General features: G+C 37.1%; 1 protein-coding gene across 2 annotated transcripts in view; it reads left to right on the top strand.

The window, feature by feature from the left end:
- LOC141551888 (histone-lysine N-methyltransferase SETMAR) overlaps nucleotides 1-20,422 on the top strand; it is a 36,792-nt gene extending 16,370 nt beyond the window's left edge. For both annotated transcript variants that reach the window (XM_074284054.1, XM_074284055.1), the window contains exon 2: nucleotides 37-20,422. In XM_074284054.1, coding sequence (XP_074140155.1) covers nucleotides 37-825 — 789 coding nt within the window. In that variant the 3' untranslated portion in view covers nucleotides 826-20,422. The remainder of the gene's footprint in view (nucleotides 1-36) is intronic.
- The last annotated feature ends 1,226 nt before the right edge of the window (nucleotides 20,423-21,648 follow it).

Raw genomic sequence — 21,648 nt, 5'->3', positions numbered from 1 at the left:
AATATCCCACACTGACTTATGTTATTATCTTTGTAGTATACACCTGAACACGTGATTGGACCTGGAGCAGAAGCTGATCCAACTCAAATAACCTTTCCTGGATGCACTTGTCTCACAACTTCTTGCCTTCCTACCATTTGTTCATGTCTCCTTCATGGAGAGAATTATGATAATTTATGCCTCAGAGACATAGAAGGTAAAGTGGAATTTGCCAGGCCAGTGTTTGAATGCAATGTCATGTGCCAGTGCAGTGAACAATGCAAGAACAGAGTAGTTCAAAGAGGTCTGCAATTCAATCTCCAGGTGTTCAAAACTGATAAGAAAGGCTGGGGGCTTCGCACCTTGGAATTTATACCCAAAGGAAGGTTTGTTTGTGAATATGCTGGTGAAATTTTAGGATCTTCAGAGGCACGCAGAAGAATACAGCAACAAACAAAGCACGATTCAAATTACATTATAGCTGTGAGAGAACATATATGTGATGGCCAAATAATAGAGACCTTTGTGGATCCTACCAAAATAGGCAACATTGGCAGATTCCTAAACCATTCTTGTGAGCCAAACTTATTGATGATCCCTGTTCGTGTTGACTCAATGGTGCCTAGATTGGCACTTTTTGCAGCCAAAGACATTTTGCCAAAAGAAGAACTTTCTTATGACTATTCAGGAAGATTTCGTAATTTCACAAAGAATGATAGAAACCAAGAAATTCCAGATAAAGACAAAATGGGGAAATCTTGTTATTGTGCTACCAAATCATGTGCTGCTTTCTTGCCTTATGACAGTTCACTGTATTCACCCTTAGAAAAACAAACCACAAATTAAAAGAGCAATTTAAAAAAATATGGCATGAGGCCATTAGTCGTTAACATATATAGTCATAAGAATTACTTCAACAGTTAAAACCAAAAGGTGTAAAATAAACATGTAAAGAAGCATACACCACATATAGAGTTGATGATATATTCATTTCAATCATATTTCATGATTGAGAATGGGATAGCATTTCCAAATCATAAAATGAAAATGAGCATGTAACACAAATAATATAATATAATGCCCATTGAATTGTGTGAAGATTAAAAAACTAGTTTCTGGATAATTTAAACATCTTATTAATAAGGCTAGTACATTAGTAAAAGGATAGTCATTTGGCTGACTCAGTCTTATTGGCCATGGGCTATCAGTTTATATACTCTTTGAAGAGCAGGTATTCTGGGGATGGGAGGGTTGCCAGTTAACTCTGATAGGTTAACACTGTTGGGAGCGGGTCTTGGAGTACAATCCCTAACTTAGGTCACCCAAATCTAGGTTAAAAAAACATCAATTTTCATAATCATCTATTTTTAACAGAGATACACAAGCTTTTCTGAGATCTTTCTGAACAAATACAATGAGCAGAAATAAACATTAGTCCAAACTTAGGATTTCTTTTACTGTCTGATTAGATTTGGGCCTGAGTAAATCTCTTAACAGAGATTTCCCTCTCTAGTTGATTTCTGGATGAAGAAGTAGAAAAAAAGAGAAAAACATGGTTCTGGTCCAATAATTAGTTACTAAATACAGAAGAGAAATATTAATTCCTCACAATTATGATATTTATCTTCCTGCTTTATAGCCCTATTGTATGACTGAACTATTTGGAAGTATAATAATATCTTCAAAGTTCAAGATACTCAATACCCTTAGAGCTCTGGTATATCATTTCAAAAATTCATATTCCAAGGCACTAAATAGTAAAACAGAAATGAGAAAGATTATATAATTACTCTAGATCATGAAAGAACTCTTTGAATCTTCTATTTGTAGGTTATACATTTTATATTATATTAAGCATATCAATATTTGTTTCTTCCTCCACTAATGACCTACTCCAGTGATTTGTTCAAATCAGCAGATATCTATGAAATGCCTACTATTTGTTAGGCACTGTGCTAAGTAATGGGAATACAAATACAAGCAGAAATAAGAACAGTCCCTAATCTCAAAGAGTTTACAGTCTTATTGAGGAAAACAACACATAACTGTTCTGAAGCACCACTTTTATACTGTTCTACCTAATAAGCACTATTTGTCAGTTAGTAATAATACCCCAGACATTCTCCTATCTAGAAGCTCGAATCAAAGCATCTCCCAATATCCTCAATCTTCTGAGGTCAATGTCACATCAAGTGAACAAGCCCTGGTTTGGACCAAAAAGAATTTAGTTCAAGATTCACCTCTGCCACTTAATGACTGCAACTTTGGCTCAGCTTTCTCATCTGTAAAATATGGAGATTAATTGAAATAATATGATAAAGTGATTGGAAATCAGAAGACCCATGGATTTAGAATCAGAAGCTTTGAGTTCCAATGATGCTGATTATTACTTATGTCATGTATGGCCCTAATATCTATAGTTCTCTATTTCTTCATATGTAAAATGAGAGGATTGTGCTAGATAAGCTTCAGGCTCCCATGTCAAGCTCTAAATCTTATGATCTCTTAGAATTTGCATTATCTTTTCCCCAGAGCTTTTGTAAGGATCAAGAGACACACAGAGAGTATATGTATGCCATTTTCTTTAACAAATATAAAGTATTTTATAAATGCAAGTTATTATTACCACAATGATTCCCCACAAAATGGCTCTTTGTGATAGCTAGAAGCAAAGCTTTGAGATTTTTAGTTTGATCTACTATGTCATTTTTGCAAATTGGTTTTTCTTTTCCCAAAAGAATTGTTTAAGGATGGCAGGGGGGCTGGAGGAAAGGAGAGAGAAGTAATTTAGCATATTCTCAGTCACTGAGGTGGTGCCAATCCATTTAGTTCTAAAGATAACTATATTAATAATGTGACTTTAAGAAAATTAAGCATAAGCTATTATTATTTTGAGGACAAAGCTTTCCATAAATAGTCACAAAATGAAGGGTTTCATTTAACTATATGGTTTCATTATACCTACAATTAAAAATAGTACATTAACAAAATTAAAATAAGATATATGTGTGTAGTTATTGAATACCAATATATCCTACTTTATGAAATAGTTTTTTTCTGAAAAAACAAGTATCAATTTTTATTTTAACTCATTTATAAATATGGAGATTTGTATTTTGGAAAGCATTTTGGCTTAAGGACATCATAAAAATCATACCTAAGAATGCGTTCAAATCTTTAAAAATCAGCTATTTAAAGGAAAATTATAATTTCCTGATAAAACATTAATAATATTATATAAAGTCAATGGCTTTTTTGAAGGATATTTTTCCAACTAAAAGAAAAAATTCAACTCATTTAAAATGTGTAATTTTAGAGATATTTTTCCCACACAGGAATAAAGGTAACCTCTATTTAGATACTTACAAATCTCAAATGGGAAGATTAGAATTTCATTTTGAGAGTCTTTTTATTTCCTAATTGTTAAGATAAATATTAGACTATTCTTGCAGCAGGAGTTTAAATATTACCTGCTTTTAAAATTCTATTCCTAAAGTCAATAGATGTTATTTTTGGTAGGTCACAGGCAATACTTTTATTTGGATGATTTTATGGGTCTCTCCCCATGCTTTGAACTTGCAGGTAAGATTATTTTCCACATTGTCCTCCTTGTTCTGAGGAAGCTAAATCTTTTATAAGTTTTTGATATATCCATGTTATGAAAGGAGGCAAGAATAGAGGTAGATTAAGGAGAAGTCTCTTACCAGGGCCCCAAACCACCACACAGAGCATTTAAAGAGGTTAGTTTTTCTGTTAATGTCTTAGTTTAAAATTTTGGTCCGTTCTTTATGATAATAAGCTTAATACCTTCTTTTTGGGCTCCCCAAAAAACATACTTTCAAGACAATATAATAGAGATTTTCTTTATATAATATTGGTTTAAAAGAGTCATGGCACATTAAATTAGATTAAAGTCAACTAATATTTTTCAAACATTTGTGATACTTTAATAGATTTGTAATCACATTGATTCAGGAGTTCCCTCTATGGCTGCCCATCTTGTGGAATTTTGGTCTATGTTCACCTAAAGTTTGCTACACAATATCCACCCAACAAACTAAAGGTCCCTCTGACCATTCATCTGTCTTCCCTACTTTTACCATGAGGTCAGTCTCTTCCTCTCTCACAATTCCTTGGTGACTGAACACATACAGTATGATAAACATAGAGTTGATAAACATCACAGTCTCTGTCCTCATATAGTGCCCAACCTCCACAGGGATATGAAACCAACTTAATAATACAAGATGATATGTGACTAAGTATTAAATAAAGTAAAAACAACTATAGGACATTGACAATCTGGAATCCCAGAGGGGAGTGATCAAAAGGATGAAAGGGCTAGGAATCATCAGCTAGAAAACAGCTGATCTGCTCTCTAGAAGTAGATTCCTAGAGAAAAGACTAAATACTTTCAGAAATCTGAAGAACGATCATAAGAGAGTAGATGTTTAATTAAATTCAGCCGCCATTTATTAAGAATGCATGTGTCAAGCACAGATAGGTACTACTAAACAAATAGCTGCTTCTGTGTAAATACAGAGGACAAAAATAAGGCCAAGGGATGGAATTTATAGCTGAAAGAGTCAGATTTCAGTTCATAAACAAAGACTTTTCCAAAAGTTAGTTCTTTGTAAACTGGGTACTTTGAGAAGTATTCAAGCTGAGGTAAAATCTGCTCCTGTCAGGGATGTAGAGGGATTACCATCAAGGCTTGGAGGTTGGACTAAGTAATCCCTAAAGCCTCTTCCAACTCCAAGATTCTCTGTTGTTAATAAGGGCAGACTTCAAAATAGGACAGGAACTGGGGCCTGAGTAAAGGTAGAATTTAGATAAATTGACCCACTCCCATCTCCCATCTCCAATTTACTACTACTATGATTATTAAGTTACCAGAGTGGAATAGAAGCAAGAAGGTTTACATCACATTGGAAAGTTTCATATAACTCGCATTTATGTATTTTTAAGTTTTACAAAGCAAATTTTATGCAGTAGTAATGGGATGACAAGTGTCTTCTAACCTAAAACTGATTTTACTGATGAGGAAACAGAGTCTTGGTTTGACTATGATCATTCAGATAAAACTAGCTCTTCTGATTCCAAATCCAGTGCTCTTTCCACACTTTCAAACAAAACCAAGATTCACACTCGGGTTGTTGTTGTTTTTTTTTTTTTTTTTTTAATTCCAGGTCTAATTGTCTTTCCATTACACCACAATGCTGCCCTTTAGAAGAATGGTGAGATAAAAATTTTATATATCTTTATCTATCTATTGAGAGAGAGAGAGAGAGAGATTCTTCTTGACAAAAAGAATTACAAAAATGAAAGAAAAATGAACTTCTGTGGGAAGTCTTTTCCTTATTTTCAAAAAAAAATGATAACCCCCCAATTGTGGAGCTTCTAGGTGTAGCCCTAAAAGAAATATAAATAAAAATAAAAAACGCTTTAACTCAACCAAAGCCAAAAATATAAATTAGCTGGAAAAGAATTCCCTTTTTAACAAAAATTTCTGGGAAAGTAGAAGGCTATTTAGGTAAAAATTAGATTTAGACCAGTATCGTGTGCCATATATTGTAACAATCCCAAAATTCACATGTGACTTGAATATTAAAATGTTAAATATTAAAAATCATACCAAAATATTAGAAGAAAACTGGGTCAGATACCTCTGTGTATCATAAGTAAATTTTTAACCAAACGATAGAAGTAATCACATATAATAGATAATTTTGACTACATGAAATGAAGATCTTTTGCATCATAAAAATTAGCACAATTAAAATGAAGAAAGTCAACTTTATTTCTAGAAAAAAAAATCAACTATCTGTAACAATCCAAAATATGTAGGCAACTAACTGGTAGGCCAAAAGCCATTCCCTAAAAGATAAATGTTGACGTCTATAAACACTCAATTCTCAAAAGAATTGCAAGCTGTGAGCAAACATAAAATAGTACTCCAAGATACTAATAATAGAAAAACAATTCTCTCACACTCAGCAATTGGCAACAATCATAAAAGATGGGAATAGTCAGTGCTCAAGGAGTTTCAGAAAGACCCACTAATCCACTGCTTTGTGTACTTCATTTTTCCAACAAAGTTATCAGAATCCTCTAGTTAACATGAAAATGAAATGGAAATGGAAGAAAGGGGATGAGTATGCAAGTAACCTTTGAATATTTTTGCTCTGGAGTTAGAAGACTTGGATTCAAATCATTCCTCTGTCAATTACTACCCATGTGACATTAGACTAGTCATTCTCTGTGCTATATTAGTGAAAGACAGTGACAAGGATCTGAGCCATAATACAGGTGCAAATGCCAGAAGAAGATAGTTTGCTAAGTTATGTTGGCAAAGAGGTAGTGTAGAAATGGCAGTAGGGAGCAAGGAATCTGTGTATCCCTGTTCTGAACTTTGTTACCCAAAGCAGCAGGATCCTAGGTGGATGTGCATTCCATCCAGAGTAGACTGTCTATTCCTTGATAACTAAGGCCTTCCTAATCTGTTGTTCACAATATTAAGTAATCTACGTAAAGTTGTGCATTGAAAAAAGTAAAAATTTGATAGAGACAAAAATGTTAAAGCAATGAAAATAATGCAAACTAGCTACATTCTCAAACAAATAGTAATATCTTCCCTCCCTTCCAAACTCCACGAATGATCTCAGCCCTTTTGGAGACATGGTAACATCCTGGTCAACACTGAGTATCTCCTCTCAGAATTGAGCTAAAGAGGGAATGTGTCCCAGGTATTGGGTACAATACAAAGGCACCAAGGCAATGTATGGAAAGTCATATAGAAGACATGGTCAGCAAGTCTCTTTCTGGAGCCAGGAGGGCAAGAACTGCAATCATGTACAGTCAGCTGGAAACATTTTTCTACTTGACACAAGCATGATCTCTGGAGAAGTATCTGATACTCCTCTATTTTCTTTGTGAGAATGTTTTTTCCCTTGACCATTAAACTTGACATAAGAGCAAAAACAAAGAGAAAACACACACACACACACGCACACACACACATATACACACACACACACACACACACACACACACACACACACCCCTTTTGTCTGGCCCTCAAACACATCAATCCTTTCTCCCATTTGAAGGTGAAGGGATAAAGAGCACTCTCAAGTTAGCCTGTGCTCTTAGATCATAGGACCTAGAGCTGGAAGACGTCAGTATTAGTATCTAGTCCAATACCTTCTTTTTACAGATGAAGAAACTGAGGCTCAGAGAGACTGTCTTTTGCCCAAAGGCACAAAGTGTTCTTGAATTTTGTGGTGCAATGTGACAAACTGAAAGAGAGACAGAAATGAGAGAGACAGATGCAGAGATATAAATGGGGAGAGGAGAGAGAGGAGGAAGGGAAAAGATCAGCTTTGTGAAAAATTTGGTTTTGAAGAAAACATAGGAACAAAATTATTTTCTTAATAAATTCTTTGTATCTCTGCTGGGTTTTTTCCATGCAGAAAAATGAAAGACTTTTATAACCCACAGTTTTGGATTTCTCTTGATTTATTCATTTTTAGAAAGGAATGATATAGTTGAATTAAAAGCATCTATTCTCTATTGTTTACATAATTGGGCAAGAGATCAAACCCTCCTCCTCCAGACTATTTTAAGACTGGATTTTCTCTCTAGTTGTGCTAAGAAGTTACATTTCTCCTCCTTCACAGGAGTCCCAATATTTTCTTTATCCTGGTGCTTTTGGGGGATTAATGAGAGTTCTTCTCTTCTGCTTATCTATGCTCCTCATTTGCAAAGCTCCTAGGAATCAGAAATGGCAATAACTATGGAACTATTATCCAGATCTTGCCTTTTCTTTTTTCTCTTCTGCATGTCTCCAGTCTCTCCATTCTCTATTACTACCTGCTTTCTGAATAACTTGCTGTTGCCCAGCGAAGTGTTGTGAAAGCCTGAACACCAGTTACAATCCAGTCTGCCCCCCTTACCTCTGTTAATAATTCTATTCAGGTCATACTGCTTAATCTTTTGTTCTACTCAGACATCCCTGCTGTCACCAGAATGTGCTGCGCAATGGAAAGGCCCCAATTCCCAAGTCAGAAGAGCTGGGTTGCAGTCCCACCTGGAAGACCGCTCATTCTATCACTGAATAAGTCACTTCCCAGGATTTGCCTGCGTTTTCATCTGTAACCCTACTGTAACCCTGTCGGCACAAGAACGTCCCTGCATCTCACTATTTTCTCACTCATTGATGTCTTGGACTAGATTGGACTCGATTTCTCCTCAGATCCCTTCTAAGGATGTTCTCCTGGATCTGTGATCCTAGAGGTAGCTAGGGTTCACCAAAGCACTGGTCCTAGAGTTGGGGAGACTCAGAATCTGGCTTCAGGCACTTCTTAGCTGTGTGACCCTGAGCAAGTCACTTAACTCTGCCCCCAAATTGGGTCATGAAGAGTTGACACAACCGAAAACTACTTTAACAAAAATGATCCTGTGAATTGGGTTCAGATCTCTAGGACTGTGAACAATGAAGATGTTGGACTCGATGATCTCAAAAGGGAGAAAGGGGGAAGGGAACAAGCATCTGTCATAGGCACCTGCTATATACCAGACTCTATGCTGAGTGCTTTACAAGTGTAATCTCCCAGTTCTGCACTTATAGTAGTGCTACTTACCAACTTACCCTCCTCCACTCTTAAGTTTTGAGATACATGCATTACATACCCTCGTGGCTCCCCCATTTCCAGAATCATCCTGTTATAAACTTCCTCTGCCTGACTAGTATTGCTCCCAATTAACCAGCCTGCCTAAATAGTGATGTCAGCCATTGCTACCCTATTGCCTGGACTAGCTCTTGAACTCCTTCCCCTTGACCAACCTCCTTTGTCACAAATGGCTGTCCTCCTTCCTTCATAATGACTATTCTCTCTGTGACTAATATTGGCTGGTCATCTGACCTGACTGTTGTTTGAAGGTTTAGTCTGAGCTTTTCCAAATTACTCAATTACATTCTAAATTCTTCTTTTAGCCTCAAGGTAGGATGCAAGGAGGACCTTTGATATCTCCTACTTGCTCTAACCTTACAAAAAGCTCCTTTCCTTACATTTTTGCCTTGTCTTCTTCCAAGTTCCTATCTCATATTCCTATAGACTTTGAATGTAAGAAGTACAGCTCCAATATAAGTCCTTTCGAAGGAGCATACCCAGATAGCAAAACATCAAGAACTACTCAAAGAATGATCCTAGCTAGGTGGTGTAATGGATAGAGTGCTGGACATTCAATCAGGAAGATAAGCCTTTCTGAGTCCAAAATCTAGCTATAGACCCTTATTAGCGAGGCAACCCTGGACAAGTCACTTAACCCTTTTTGACTAAGTTTCCTCATCTGTAAAATGAACTGGAGAAGGAAATGCCAAAGCACTCCAGTATCTTTGCCAAGAAAACCTAAATGGGCTGATGACCAATCATGTACCTAGAATCATGAAGAATCAAGAACCTAGAAAAGGTTCTTCATGATTTCTAGCCTTCCCAATGTTCTTCACCAATTTGCTCTGTAAACTTTGCTTCTGATCTTGACAGCTGCCTTTCACTCAGTCATGTATCCATATAGTGATTCATTCAAGTACTTATTGAGTACTTACAAAATGACTGATAAAGTAATAATAATTCTTACAATCAGAACCAGCATTTGTACAGGTCGTTAAGATTTGCAAAATACCATACATATTATTTCACTAAAGCCTGTGATGTAGACATGGCAGGTATTATTATCTCCATTGAGTAAAGAAACAGGCTCTGAAATCTTCAAATGATTTGTTCTGTGTTTCCACAGCTAGCGAATTATAGGCTGGAATTGAATTCCCCCTTCAAATAAAAGACCTTTCTTAATTTTCCATATCAACTTTAAAGCTCTAGGTAGATGTTAGTTAGGATTATAATTATTATTATTATGTTATCAGTCACTTTGCAAGCATTTAATGAGAACCCAAATGAATCACCATGTGAAAAAAATTGATGAATGAAATGCAGCTGTCAGGAAGGGTAAGGAAATAACCTAAATAAACATAACACTAGCAATCCACCTCACTTCCTTTAGTCCTCTCTCTGGAAGTAACTAATGGTGTATTTTAAAGTCAAACTATTTGAGTTCTGATTTCAACTTTGCTCCTTATTCAGTGAGCAATCTTTGAGCAAATCACTTAAACTCTTGGACCTGACTTTCTTCATCTGGAAAATGAAGGCATTGATCTCTAAGGTTCCTTATAACACAAAATCTACAACCTTATGAATAAAAACTTAGGAATACATCCTGAAATTGGGGGTCCCAGTTATAACATCTTTCAGTCAGCCCATAGGATCTACTCTGAGCCTTTGTTCTTCACTTGGCTGTTGAATGACACAAAAGAAGTGGCAGGATCCTGAGCTACAGACCTGGAAGGGACCTTAAAGGTAACTGCTTCCTTTTTACAGAGGAGGAAAGCAGGGGTTGGGAGAAGTGCCTGGTAAGGCTCCTGCCTTTCTCAGTCAGTGGGAATTATATTCACAGCAAAGGAATATTCCTGCCATCTTTCCACCTTCTGCTTCAGGAACACAAAGCAAAACCAGCTATGAATGGGGAAAGATGGGGAGATCAAATCTGAGACTTTTAAAAACTTTTAACCCAACTTCTATAAGTTCAAAATCACTATCCCATTGGTTTTCTCTACTGCTGCAGTCTTTTGAAGAAGGAAAGTCAGTAGAATTTGACCCCTGAACCTCTGGGCCTCCATTCTAATTATTAACCCTCTTTCTTCTATACTTTTTCAGCAGGGCTTAGTGCTTTTCCATGGCTCTGAACTTCTGAGAAAATGGATTATGCCTTTTCTAGCTATAAACAGTAGTGATTTTTTTTTGTTTTGTTTTGTTTTGTTTTTTTTTAAAGAAACAATGCCCGAAAATAATCAGAACTGAATGTTATGAAATTATAATGAGCAAGCTAGGACTTAAGACACACACATGAAAAAACATTTCATTTCCTTCCTCTAAAGGAAGTGAACCATTAGGATAAAATGCTACATATGCATCATGCTTTTTGATATGTTATTTCATTTTAGGGAATTTGTTTTCTTCTCTTTTCTATACTTTATTAAAAGGGATGGCTTTCTGGGAGGGGGTTGAGAGAAAAATCCAATGGAAAATATGTTGTTGTTCAGTTGTTTTTAGTCATGACTGACTTTTCATGACCCTGTTTGAGGTTCTTTAGGCAAGGATAGTAGGAGGGATTTCTCATTTCCTTTTACAGATCATTTTACAGATGAGGAGCTGAGGCAAAAAGGATTAAGTGACTTTTCCAGGCTCACACAGCCAGCAAGTGTCTGAGGTGAAATTTGAACTCAGTAGCATCTTCATGACTCCGGTCACTACATCACCTAGCTAAGTAATATGATATCAGTAGAATTTTCTTAAAAGAAACAATAGCCAAACTCACTTAAGAGTTATCATCACTGGCTCAATCTTAAGCTTGAGATGAAGGAAGAAAAGAGAAAAACCTCAGCATTCTCGGGTTCAATGACTTGCCTAAAGTCATACAGATAATACATTTTCAGAGGTTAACTCTCTTCCATCATGTCCTGTATTCTTTGTTTCTTCACTCCTCTTGGCTCCCTTCAAGAATCCCACATGACTTAGTATGTTAGGTCTTCACGCTTCCTATCTATTCAATATTCCAACAGGCCCATTCAGCCCAGTAGAGGGAGGCCTTTGGTAGTCTTTCAGGTCTCTGCAAAGGCAAAATTCATGGTTTTATAGCCTGAATTGTGGCTGGCCAGGAGCATAGATTCCATTTATAACACTGTAGCTAGGGAATTAACTGTACTCTGCAATGTTGTTTCACCTAAAGTTATATTTTCATCAAAACGAATTATAAGACACACTGTGCAAAGCAAGAAATAAATGTCTCCTGAAGGCTCTATTGTTAAGTGCTAAAGGAGTTCCAAAGAAGGAAAGAATCTTTCTGACTCAGTCCAGAAAGTTTTCTATGTTTATCCCAAGGATCATTGATCCATGACTTCCACTAGTCTGAAGCATTCTCTTCCCCCCATGAAGAATATAGCCTGTCTGTGACCTGTTAGTCCTGGAGAGGTGCTTGAGGCTTATAAAAGTTAAGTGTCTTATCCAGGGTTATATAGCTAGTGTCAGATGTCCTGTGATCTGCTTCTAAGTTCATCCTGGGCAGCTAAATAGTTTAGTAGACAGAGCTTTGGCTTTTGGAGTCAGAAGGTCCTGAAATCAGCTTCTGCCTCAGATACTTACTAGCTGTGTGCCCTAAGAAACCCATGGTCCCCTCTATGCTTTGATTTCCTCACCCTTTCTCCTCTCCCATTTTTTTCCAATTATAAATAGAGCTGCCAAGAATATTTGTCTCTAGTTGAGTTTTTAGGATCACAGAGGGAACTTCATGATCCCCAGAGTTTTAATTGTGTCAGGAAGCCGGAAACCATGTTTCTCTAGCTCTGAATGTAGAGCAGGGGTTCTCAAACTACGGCCAGCAGGCCAGATGTGGCCCGCTGAGCACGTCTATGCAGCCTGCCAAGTTATGGCAAATGGGCTGAGGGATAGAGACAGAGTGTGAGCTTTTGTTTTTACTATTGTCCGGCCCTCCAACAGTCTGAGAGACAGTGAACTGGCCCCCTTTTTAAAAAGTTTGAGGACCACTTGATAGTATGTGAAGTCCTTCCACACCATCAGGAGGGCTTCACATCTGGCTTGTGTGTCATAAAACTAGGGAGCTACCAGATGGCCATTGGCTCTTTCTTAATGCCCCAGATACAGTTTTCCAGGGTTTTGGCTTGCTTCTTTCAATTGCACCATGTTGCTTTTATTCTTTGTCAATAAAATCTTTCATTAGGATAATGTCTTAGCATCACTGTCAAAAAACACGAATCAGCCTGTAAATCTGGTTGTATACTGGTGTGCAAAAGAACTGGGCCAAGTCATAGCCAGATGGACAGTAATACTAGTCTTCCCAATAGTTTTTAAATGGCTCAAAAACTGGCATCATTTTGATTGTTAAAAAAACTTGCAAGGCCAAAATCGACCTCATTTCTTTTCAAACAGTGCCACCCAGTGGAATTGCACTGCAATATGAAATGATTGAACCTTTAAAAAGTTAGTGTGTGTGTGTGTGTGTGTGTATACACACACACACATACACATCCATACATATATATTCACACAAGTTCACAGCCTTAGTGGTGCTAAGAGTCTAAAAGATGCACAGCAATCCTTGAAGGCACCTTCAAGAGCTAGAAGAACTTAAATGAATTGGAGAAAAGTATTAATATTAAATTTAATTTGATAGTAACTTTGATGGAGTATTTTGATGCTCATAACAAATATCTGCTAAAAGTATAACATCTCAAATCTATAGGGAAGTGACACAAATTTATTAAAACCATTATCCAATTGATAAAAAGTCCTTGCAAGTTTTTGAGAGAGAGACAGAGAGAGAGACAGAGAGAGACAGAGAGAGACAGCGAGAGAAAGAGAGAGAAAGAGAGAGAGAGAGAGAGACAGAGAGAGAGAGAGAAAGAAAGAAAGAAATTGTTCATGTTGGAAGAACATGAGGATGTTCCAGACACACTAATATACTTTTGATAGAACTACAAATTGATTCAATCATTCTATAAAACAATTTAGAATTATCCAAGGACCATGGTTTAGATCTCAATTATATTTATTATCATGTGAACTAAAACAAATCATTTTTCTCTCTGGAACCCAATTTTCTCATGTACTAGATGGGCTATAAGATTATTTTTTAGCTCTAATTCTATTTTCTTATTCATATCTTTTCACAGAGCCATTCTGCTTCAGGTTTTATATCCCAAGGAGGTTAATGAGAGAAATGCCTTATATGGGCCAAAATATTAATATCAGCACTATTTAGAATAACAAAAAGTTGAGAACAGAGTATATGTCCAGTGACCACAGAATGACTAAGTTTTGCTCTATGAATGTAATAGAATACACTGCATCAAAATGAATAAGGAATATGAAGAACCCAGAAGAATATAGATTTCCACGAAGTGATACAGAAGGAAGAAAGCAGAACCAAGAGAATACAATGTGACAATAACATTAAAATCAATAGAATAAGGTAGTATGGGAGTAGTATTTGTTGACAAGTGATTGGATATGCCAAAACAATATGTGAATTTAAGATGTTTAAAGGAAAAGCAATTGACAGCTTAGCTGTTAACAATGAACCTCTAGCTGTAGCAATTGGTATAGGTGGTCTTCAGGTTTCAAAGGAGGGCAATGAGGATGTTTTGTCCTCTGGATCAGTTACTCCATCAAGGAATGAAGGGTCAAAATGAGGACCACGGGGAACCATCAGAAATGAAAGAGCATCCATGATGATAGAATGGAAGAAAGGAGTTCAGTGAGCTCTCCTGCACAGATTCTCCCAAACAAATCAGAAAAAATTACCAGAATGAATCCTGATGAGGGAACTCAGGAAGGTTGAGAGATTGAAGAGAAAAAGACAAAGAACCATGTAGCAGCAGTAATATGGCCAAGATCCCAAGAAGGGTCTCATGATTAACATCTAGCCCATCCTACAGAAGGAAAAAATCAAGGCAGTAATCCCAGACCAAAGGGAAGCCTACAATTCTTCTATCTGAACCAACAGAGCTTTCTAGCTAGCTTATAGGGATAAGAGTCTATCACTATTCTACTTCTGCACAGATCCAAATCCAAGTCAGAAACTTGGAGAATCCTGGGGGTAATGGAAGCAATCATACTTTGCCCTCATCAGGAGAGGCAGGAAGTAGGCTGAAAGATTGGGCAGAGAAAAAATAGAATCCCATCATTATGAGCTATTGTGTCAGGAATGCTAACCACACAAATAGAGAATAGAATAATTTCAAAATATTTATAAGCATTATCTCAGAGGAAATTATAGTTTGGGAACAAACTCAACTAGAACTCCTGGAAGAGATGAAGCAAGAATTATTTTTTTTAAGTTTCAAATTTTTTTAATGGAGTGAAAGCTCTTGAGGGAAAACAATGGAAAAGAAATGAGTATTATGGAAGACATAACTGGTAACAGAATTAACAGCTTGACTAAAAATTGCTCAAATAACAAATTCCCTGAAAATTAGAATGGATGAAATAAAAACCAATGATTCCAGAGGTAAACAAAAAATATTAAAACAAAGTCAAGAAGCTGAGGAAAAAGAAGAAAATGTATCACATAGCAAAAATAAATGGAAGGTTAAGAGATTGAAGAGAAAAAGTTTAAGGCTCACTGAAGCATTTGAATACTATAAATGAAAAAGAATCCTAGATATTGTTATTTTAAGAAATTTTAAAAAGAAAACTGTCTAGATCTTTCTGAATAAGAAGACAAAATAGTGTGTGTGGGGAATTATCTACTGGTCATTTCCTGAAAGAAATATGAAAATGAAAACTCCTAGGATAGCATACCCAACTTCCAATTCAAAGAAAAACTATTGCAAATATCCAGAAAACAAAAGAATTCAAGTACTGAGGAGCCACAGTCAGGATCAAACATGATTTAGCAGCTTCAAATAAAAAGAAGTGTGGCATACTACATTCCAGAAGGAGATAGACTTCCAGCCCAGAAAAACTCAACCAAGCTGAGTATGGTGCTACAGGGTTAGGGAGGTGTAGGGGAGATGGATTTTTAATGAAATAGAAGGCTAACAAGTATCCCTGATGAAAAGACTAGAGCAGTGAAGAACTCTGAAGTTTAAGCATAGGAGTTAGGGGAAACATAAAAAGTACAATAATAAAGAACTAAAATAAGATAGACTACTTACATTAAAATATGGGAAATCAGTACACATGCCCTCTGAAGCCTATCAGCATCAGGATTCATAGGGGAAAGCCAATTAAACAAGACCTCAGACTTGGGTTCTGCTTTGTTTTTATTATCATCAGAATGCAGAGAAGGGAAGACAAGGGTGTACAAGTCAAGGAGTAGAACAGCTGACCATGGAACCCTGACCCATGGAACATCTGAACTGGTCCAAAGCAAGAATATACATACACAGCTGGGTACAGAGACACATTTCATTCAATAGGGAATTGGGAGGAAAAGGGAGAAAGAGGAGGGATTCAAAGATTAAGGGGGAAGTGATTCCTAAGCCAAACAAATTCTAAAGCTTTAAAACAAAATATTTGACTCTTTTTGAGGTAGCAAAAAAATGGGAATCTATGGGAAGACCCATTAATTGGGGAAGGACAGAATAAGTTATGGAATACAAACGTGATAGAAAACTATTGTTCTGACCTCCTATCATAATGACCAATCAGAATTGTAGGGGATCAATGAAGAAATATGCCATTCACCTCCTAATAGAGAAACGAAGAATGCATTGCAAAATGAAACAAATTATCTTTGGTCATGACTAATGTGGAAATTTGTTTCGAATGATTATACATGTGCATAATGCATGTGTATGTTCTCAATTATGGGCAAGGGATTTGAGGGGGGTGATGTTCAAAAGATACATCTTACTTGATTAAACCTAATTTTTAAAAATTAATTAAAACTTTTAATTTAAATTTAAAAATTAATTTTAAAAAATCAAAATTTTAAGACTAAAAAGGAAACTGGCATATGACCCCTAAACATTTGATTTATGCCTGGAAAATACCTTTATGTTTTCTTCTTCAGGTCCAAATGATTGTCCTTTCTCTTTTCCTCCTCCCCCTTCCCTTTCTAAAATTGATATTTACTTATCACCTTTCTGTCTCTCTCTGTCTTTCTGTTTCTCTATTTATCTATCTCAATCTTTCTCCCCCCTCCCCACCAAAATGAGAAGCAAGGAACAGAACTAGGGGTAGGGAAGGAATATCACATCACTAGCTGAGAGGGTGAGAGAGAAACTTCAGAGCAGCAAAGGGAGAGGAGGAGCAGGTAGGAACATTTATGCCAATCAGACTAGCAAAGCCATGGCTGGCACCAGGGGGACCATGATTTCAGCCCCAGGTCTTCCACTTAGTTGCTGTGTGACAGCCTGGATGGGCCCACATGTCTCATGTAAAGTGAATTGGACTCTCTGGCCTCAGGTGCCCTTTGCCTTTCTACAGCCATAACCATATGCTGGGAAAGGATCAAGAAAGATACAAATTAGTATTTAAAGAAAGATTTGAGGAAGTCTGAGCAAAGAGCATATTTTGCAGCTAGATATTGTGTACCGCCTGGTAGCTTCTGTTTAGTTTCCCTAATTACAGGCTAAGCGCAGCTGTTTCTACATGATAAAGGAATCTATCATAGATTCTAGTTCTGGATCCACTAGGCCAGATCCCCACTGACTCCAACCTAATTACTATTGACTTCACTGCAGCGAACTAAAGAATGCTTGAATGCACCCCCTTCTTTCCTCTGGTATTGCCACCAGTTTAGTATGGATCCTCTTCCCCTCACATCCGGACTACTGCAATGCCTGCCTGCCTCAGACCTCCCTGTGCTCCAGCTGCCAAAGTGATCTTCTTAAAGGGCACGTCTCTCAACACCCATCTTCTTCTCAATCAACTCCAGGGGCTCCCTATTGTCTCTATGACTAAATAAAATCCTGTTTGGTTCCAAAGCCCTTCACAATTCAGCTCAGTTGTCTTACACCTAACACCACTACGTACTCTGACCCAGGGAAACTGCCTTCCTGAATGTCCCACAAACAAGATGCTCCCATCTCGACTCCAGGTATTTTCTCAGGCTCTCCCCTGTGCTAAGAGTGCTCTGCCATCTCAGCCCTGTCTCCTGGCTTCCATCAACTCCCAGATAAAGCCTCATCTTCTATAGGAAGCCTTTCCTAGGCTCTCTTAACTCTAGTGCCTCCTCTTTGTTCATTATGTTCTATTTATCTTGCATATAACTTGTTTTTGTATGTGTTTGTGAGCTACTTGAGGACAGGAACTGTCTTTTTTCTTTTGCCATCCCTAGTGCTCAACACAGTACCTGGCAGGTGGAAGATAATTAATGTTTATTGGCTGAATGACTAAAATGTTATACATAGATACATACATATGTTGAAATACATATATCCCTCATTTGCTTCTGTCTCTCTGATTGGAAGACTGAAGGGCAAAGCAACCCCTCCCATAACCTCCCTATTATAGAGAGCTCAAAATGGCAGCCACCTATTCATTTGTCACCCACTTGTTCATTCCATCATGTCCCCATGCCAAGTTTCTTCAGGCATTCCCATCCTCTTTTCAGCTTCCCTTTATATATTATCTTCTTCCAGTGGAATTATAAGATCCTTTAGGAAAGGAAATGTATTTCTTTTTTATATTTGTATCCATAGCACTTAGCAGTGTCTTGCATATAGGAGATACTTAATAAATTATATGTGTGTGTATAATGTGTATATAGTAATATTTAATACAAATATATGCACATGTTACATAGTTTTTATTATATTTTTTAATCATAGAATTTCATTTAGAGGGCTATATTCCAGAGGTTCCCAGCAGATGGTTGGCTGGAACCCGACCTGGTCCAACATGGAGCCACTACCTTCTAGCCATCCTTTTTTTTCTGGGTTTCTATGGCCCAGCCTAATGTACCCTCAAGTAGCAGGAAAAGGGTTAAAGTGATGATCAATCACGCCTGTGAGTTGCAGAGAAGGGGTACATATGATCAGAAGCCAATGGCTCGCTCTTCATCTGTAATCCCAAAGAAAGTCTGACAGTAGGAAATATTTGGAAGTCGGTGTAGTTAAATCCGGGAGCTATGAGCCCACATTCTTTCATGCAGGTTGGTAACAGTATTTTTGGCAGTTGGAATTTTCCTGTATTTCATGCATTCCTTGAGAGTTCTTCCCCACAATGGTTCTCCAACACACCCCAAAAGAGAGGGGTCCATGATCTAAATCATTAACAAATGCAATCTATGTATTTAAATGATTCAATGGGGTCACTAGTTAGTGGCAGAAGTTTGCTCAGAAACCTATATGTGTATTTCTAGTCCAGAATACTTAAATAAACCACTTTGCCAGAAAGTTATATGGGAAATACCAAGATAATTTAGACAACCTACCACTATTCTACATACTTACATATTTCCGCCTTACAAATCTGGGTGTGTTTTATAAAGAAGAAAGTAAATTAAATGGAAATACAGAAAAATTTTAAAATGTATCAATATCTTTTGCTTTTATATGACTGTCATTTCCAGATATGCCCCTCCCTTATCCCACTCCCACTCACTGATCCATTCCTTGTAACACAATATTAAATATATTGTTCAACAAAAGACATCAACCAAATTTCACACTATAAACAATTTCCCATATCCACAGTCTTTTACTTTTAGGGGAAAGAGGGAGAAAGGTACATTTTCTCATCTTTTCTGTGCTCTAATTATGGTTAAATAGCATTATTTCATTTTGGTTTTGGTATTTTCAATTTTCATAATTGTCGCAGGGGAGTTGGTCCTAATCCCCAGCCCCATATCTGATCCTGGAATTTAAGAGGCCAGCCAGCAACAAAGTACTAAATTAGCTGAAAAAATGATGATTTCCTTTATGAAATACAAACAAGTTCCTTGACTGAATTAAAAAGGAGGCCTGCTGGTGCGGCTAAACACTGATTTAATCTGTCCCAAGTGGCCTAAAATGAGAGCTGAACATTCATTTCGAGGGAGATCATGCAAGAGTTGAGTTCCTCATGGAGTTAAAGAAGGTAAAGTCCTGAGAAGCCACATGGAACTGGAAAAGCAGAAGTACGAGCTGAGGTGAAGAACGACTGCCAGGACTCTGAGAGCAAAGCTGTGTGGGCTAATCCTGCCATATTGAAACAGATGCTCCAGAAACCACCCCCTCCCCAGCTTCCTGTGCACCCTTCCCCCAAGTCAACCATTCTGTATTCCATTTTCACCTTGGACTTCCTCGTGGGCAGATGAATCTTCCAGGCACAAGAAAAATGTGTTTCTTAAAATTGTGCCTTTGTTTTGCTCTGTTTACTTTGATCGGGATGTACATCTGTAATCCCTATTACTGGTGGCTGAGGCTGATGGAAACTCGGTTCTGAGCTGCAGGATGAGTATGATTGGGTATGTCCACTCAGGGCAGCACCACTATAGAGAGCCCCTTGGAATAGAAGCTTCCATAGTGCCAAATGAAGGGCTAAGTGGCCCCGTAACAAAAAGGTAGCAGGTTAAAGCTTCTGTGTTCATAGATAATAGGATCTGGCCTATGAATGACCACTGCACTTCCAGCCTTGGTGAGATTAAGAAAATAATAATAATAAGATTTACTTTGTGTTTATAAACATTGTTAACCACAGGCATTTGATTGTCTGGAGATGCAAAGAGAGAATTAAGGAAGATCATCCAAGAAGGAGAAAGAGAATTTAAAAAGCTGTTTTGTCAGAACAATGTCAATAACTGGGGGCTCTGAGCTAGAAAATGGAGAATGATAGATTCTATTGCTACAGCTTTTTAGAGCAGAGAGGGATTTTTTTTTTTTAAACAAAGAAACCCATCTAGGCATATTTGTGGAAGTGAATAAAAGATTGAGCTAAACATCTCTGTTTGCCCCCGCATCTCACCACTACTACAAAGCTACGCAAATCATTTTTCTTTTTTTCTACTTCACTCTGCAGAAATTCATGTGGAAGAAGCCTTCCAACCCCTATCACTATTGTCCCCTCCTATTGCCAACTCCTGCCTTCTCATCTGTTACCCCCAACATCAATATCTTTCCTAGGAGCCACCTGTGACAAAGATGAGTGTCAGAAAAAAGTTCATTATTTAAAGATTTCTTTTCTTCCTTCCATTTAGGGGGCAGGGAGTTATAAGGAGAAGGAATGAGGGCTCCAGGCATGGAATATTATACATAGTCAGATGTCATTGTCAGTTGGTTTTAGCAAAGTTCTTTTTTTTTTTTTTCTTTTTCAATCTTATTAGAAAAGACTTACTAAGTGGGGAAGAAAAAGGAATAATAGATTCAGAAATGAACTGATATAAGGAAAAAAATTAAGAAAAATGATTTGAGCATTAAAAAAGCCACCATAACTTATGTGTCCTTAACTTTCTGTGGGATAGTCCAGATCAGGCATTCACTCACATAAAACAAGTGTTAATCAAAATTAATTTTTCTGAAAATAGACTATTAAAAAAAAACCCTCTTTTGTGATATTAACCTAGGGAATGAAGAGTGTAAGAAACAAAATATCTTCCCCAAAACTCCACTGACTTTGCCTTTGCCTTAAAACAAACAGGTTTTTTTTTATATTCTTGCAAGAATGGGTTGCCTAGGTTAATAGACATACCTTTGAAATTCCAAAGGCATTTCCTATCCTGAAGCACAAGTCCTTTCCCTAATTCCCATTAATTGGTTGTTAAAGAAGTTCTATGACATGAACCTTCACCTCTCATTACATAGCCAATCCCTGCCTCCAAGGAGCTTCTATTCTAGAAGGGGGAAGGAAAGAGAGGAGGGCTAGGGCCAAAAACCAAAAGATTCTTTTCAATTTAATTTGACTTTTGTTTTACCAATTTGATTTTCATAACTGTGGAAACTAATGCTCATTCATTTCTCACAATTTCCCCCCTTTTTTTCTTTTTTAATAATTTGATTTCCACATCATTTTCTAACCTCTCAAATTTAGCTATTTTTTTTTTTTTAACATTCTCACTTCATAAGAGTCTATTAATCCCTGCACAGATCTCCTTACACAGGATGGATGA

Source organism: Sminthopsis crassicaudata, chromosome 1 (genome assembly GCF_048593235.1).
Source record: "Sminthopsis crassicaudata isolate SCR6 chromosome 1, ASM4859323v1, whole genome shotgun sequence".
NCBI classification, from domain to species: domain Eukaryota; kingdom Metazoa; phylum Chordata; class Mammalia; order Dasyuromorphia; family Dasyuridae; genus Sminthopsis; species Sminthopsis crassicaudata.
The sequence above is the reverse complement of the archived record's forward strand: the minus strand, read 5'-3'. Positions and strand labels throughout refer to the sequence as shown.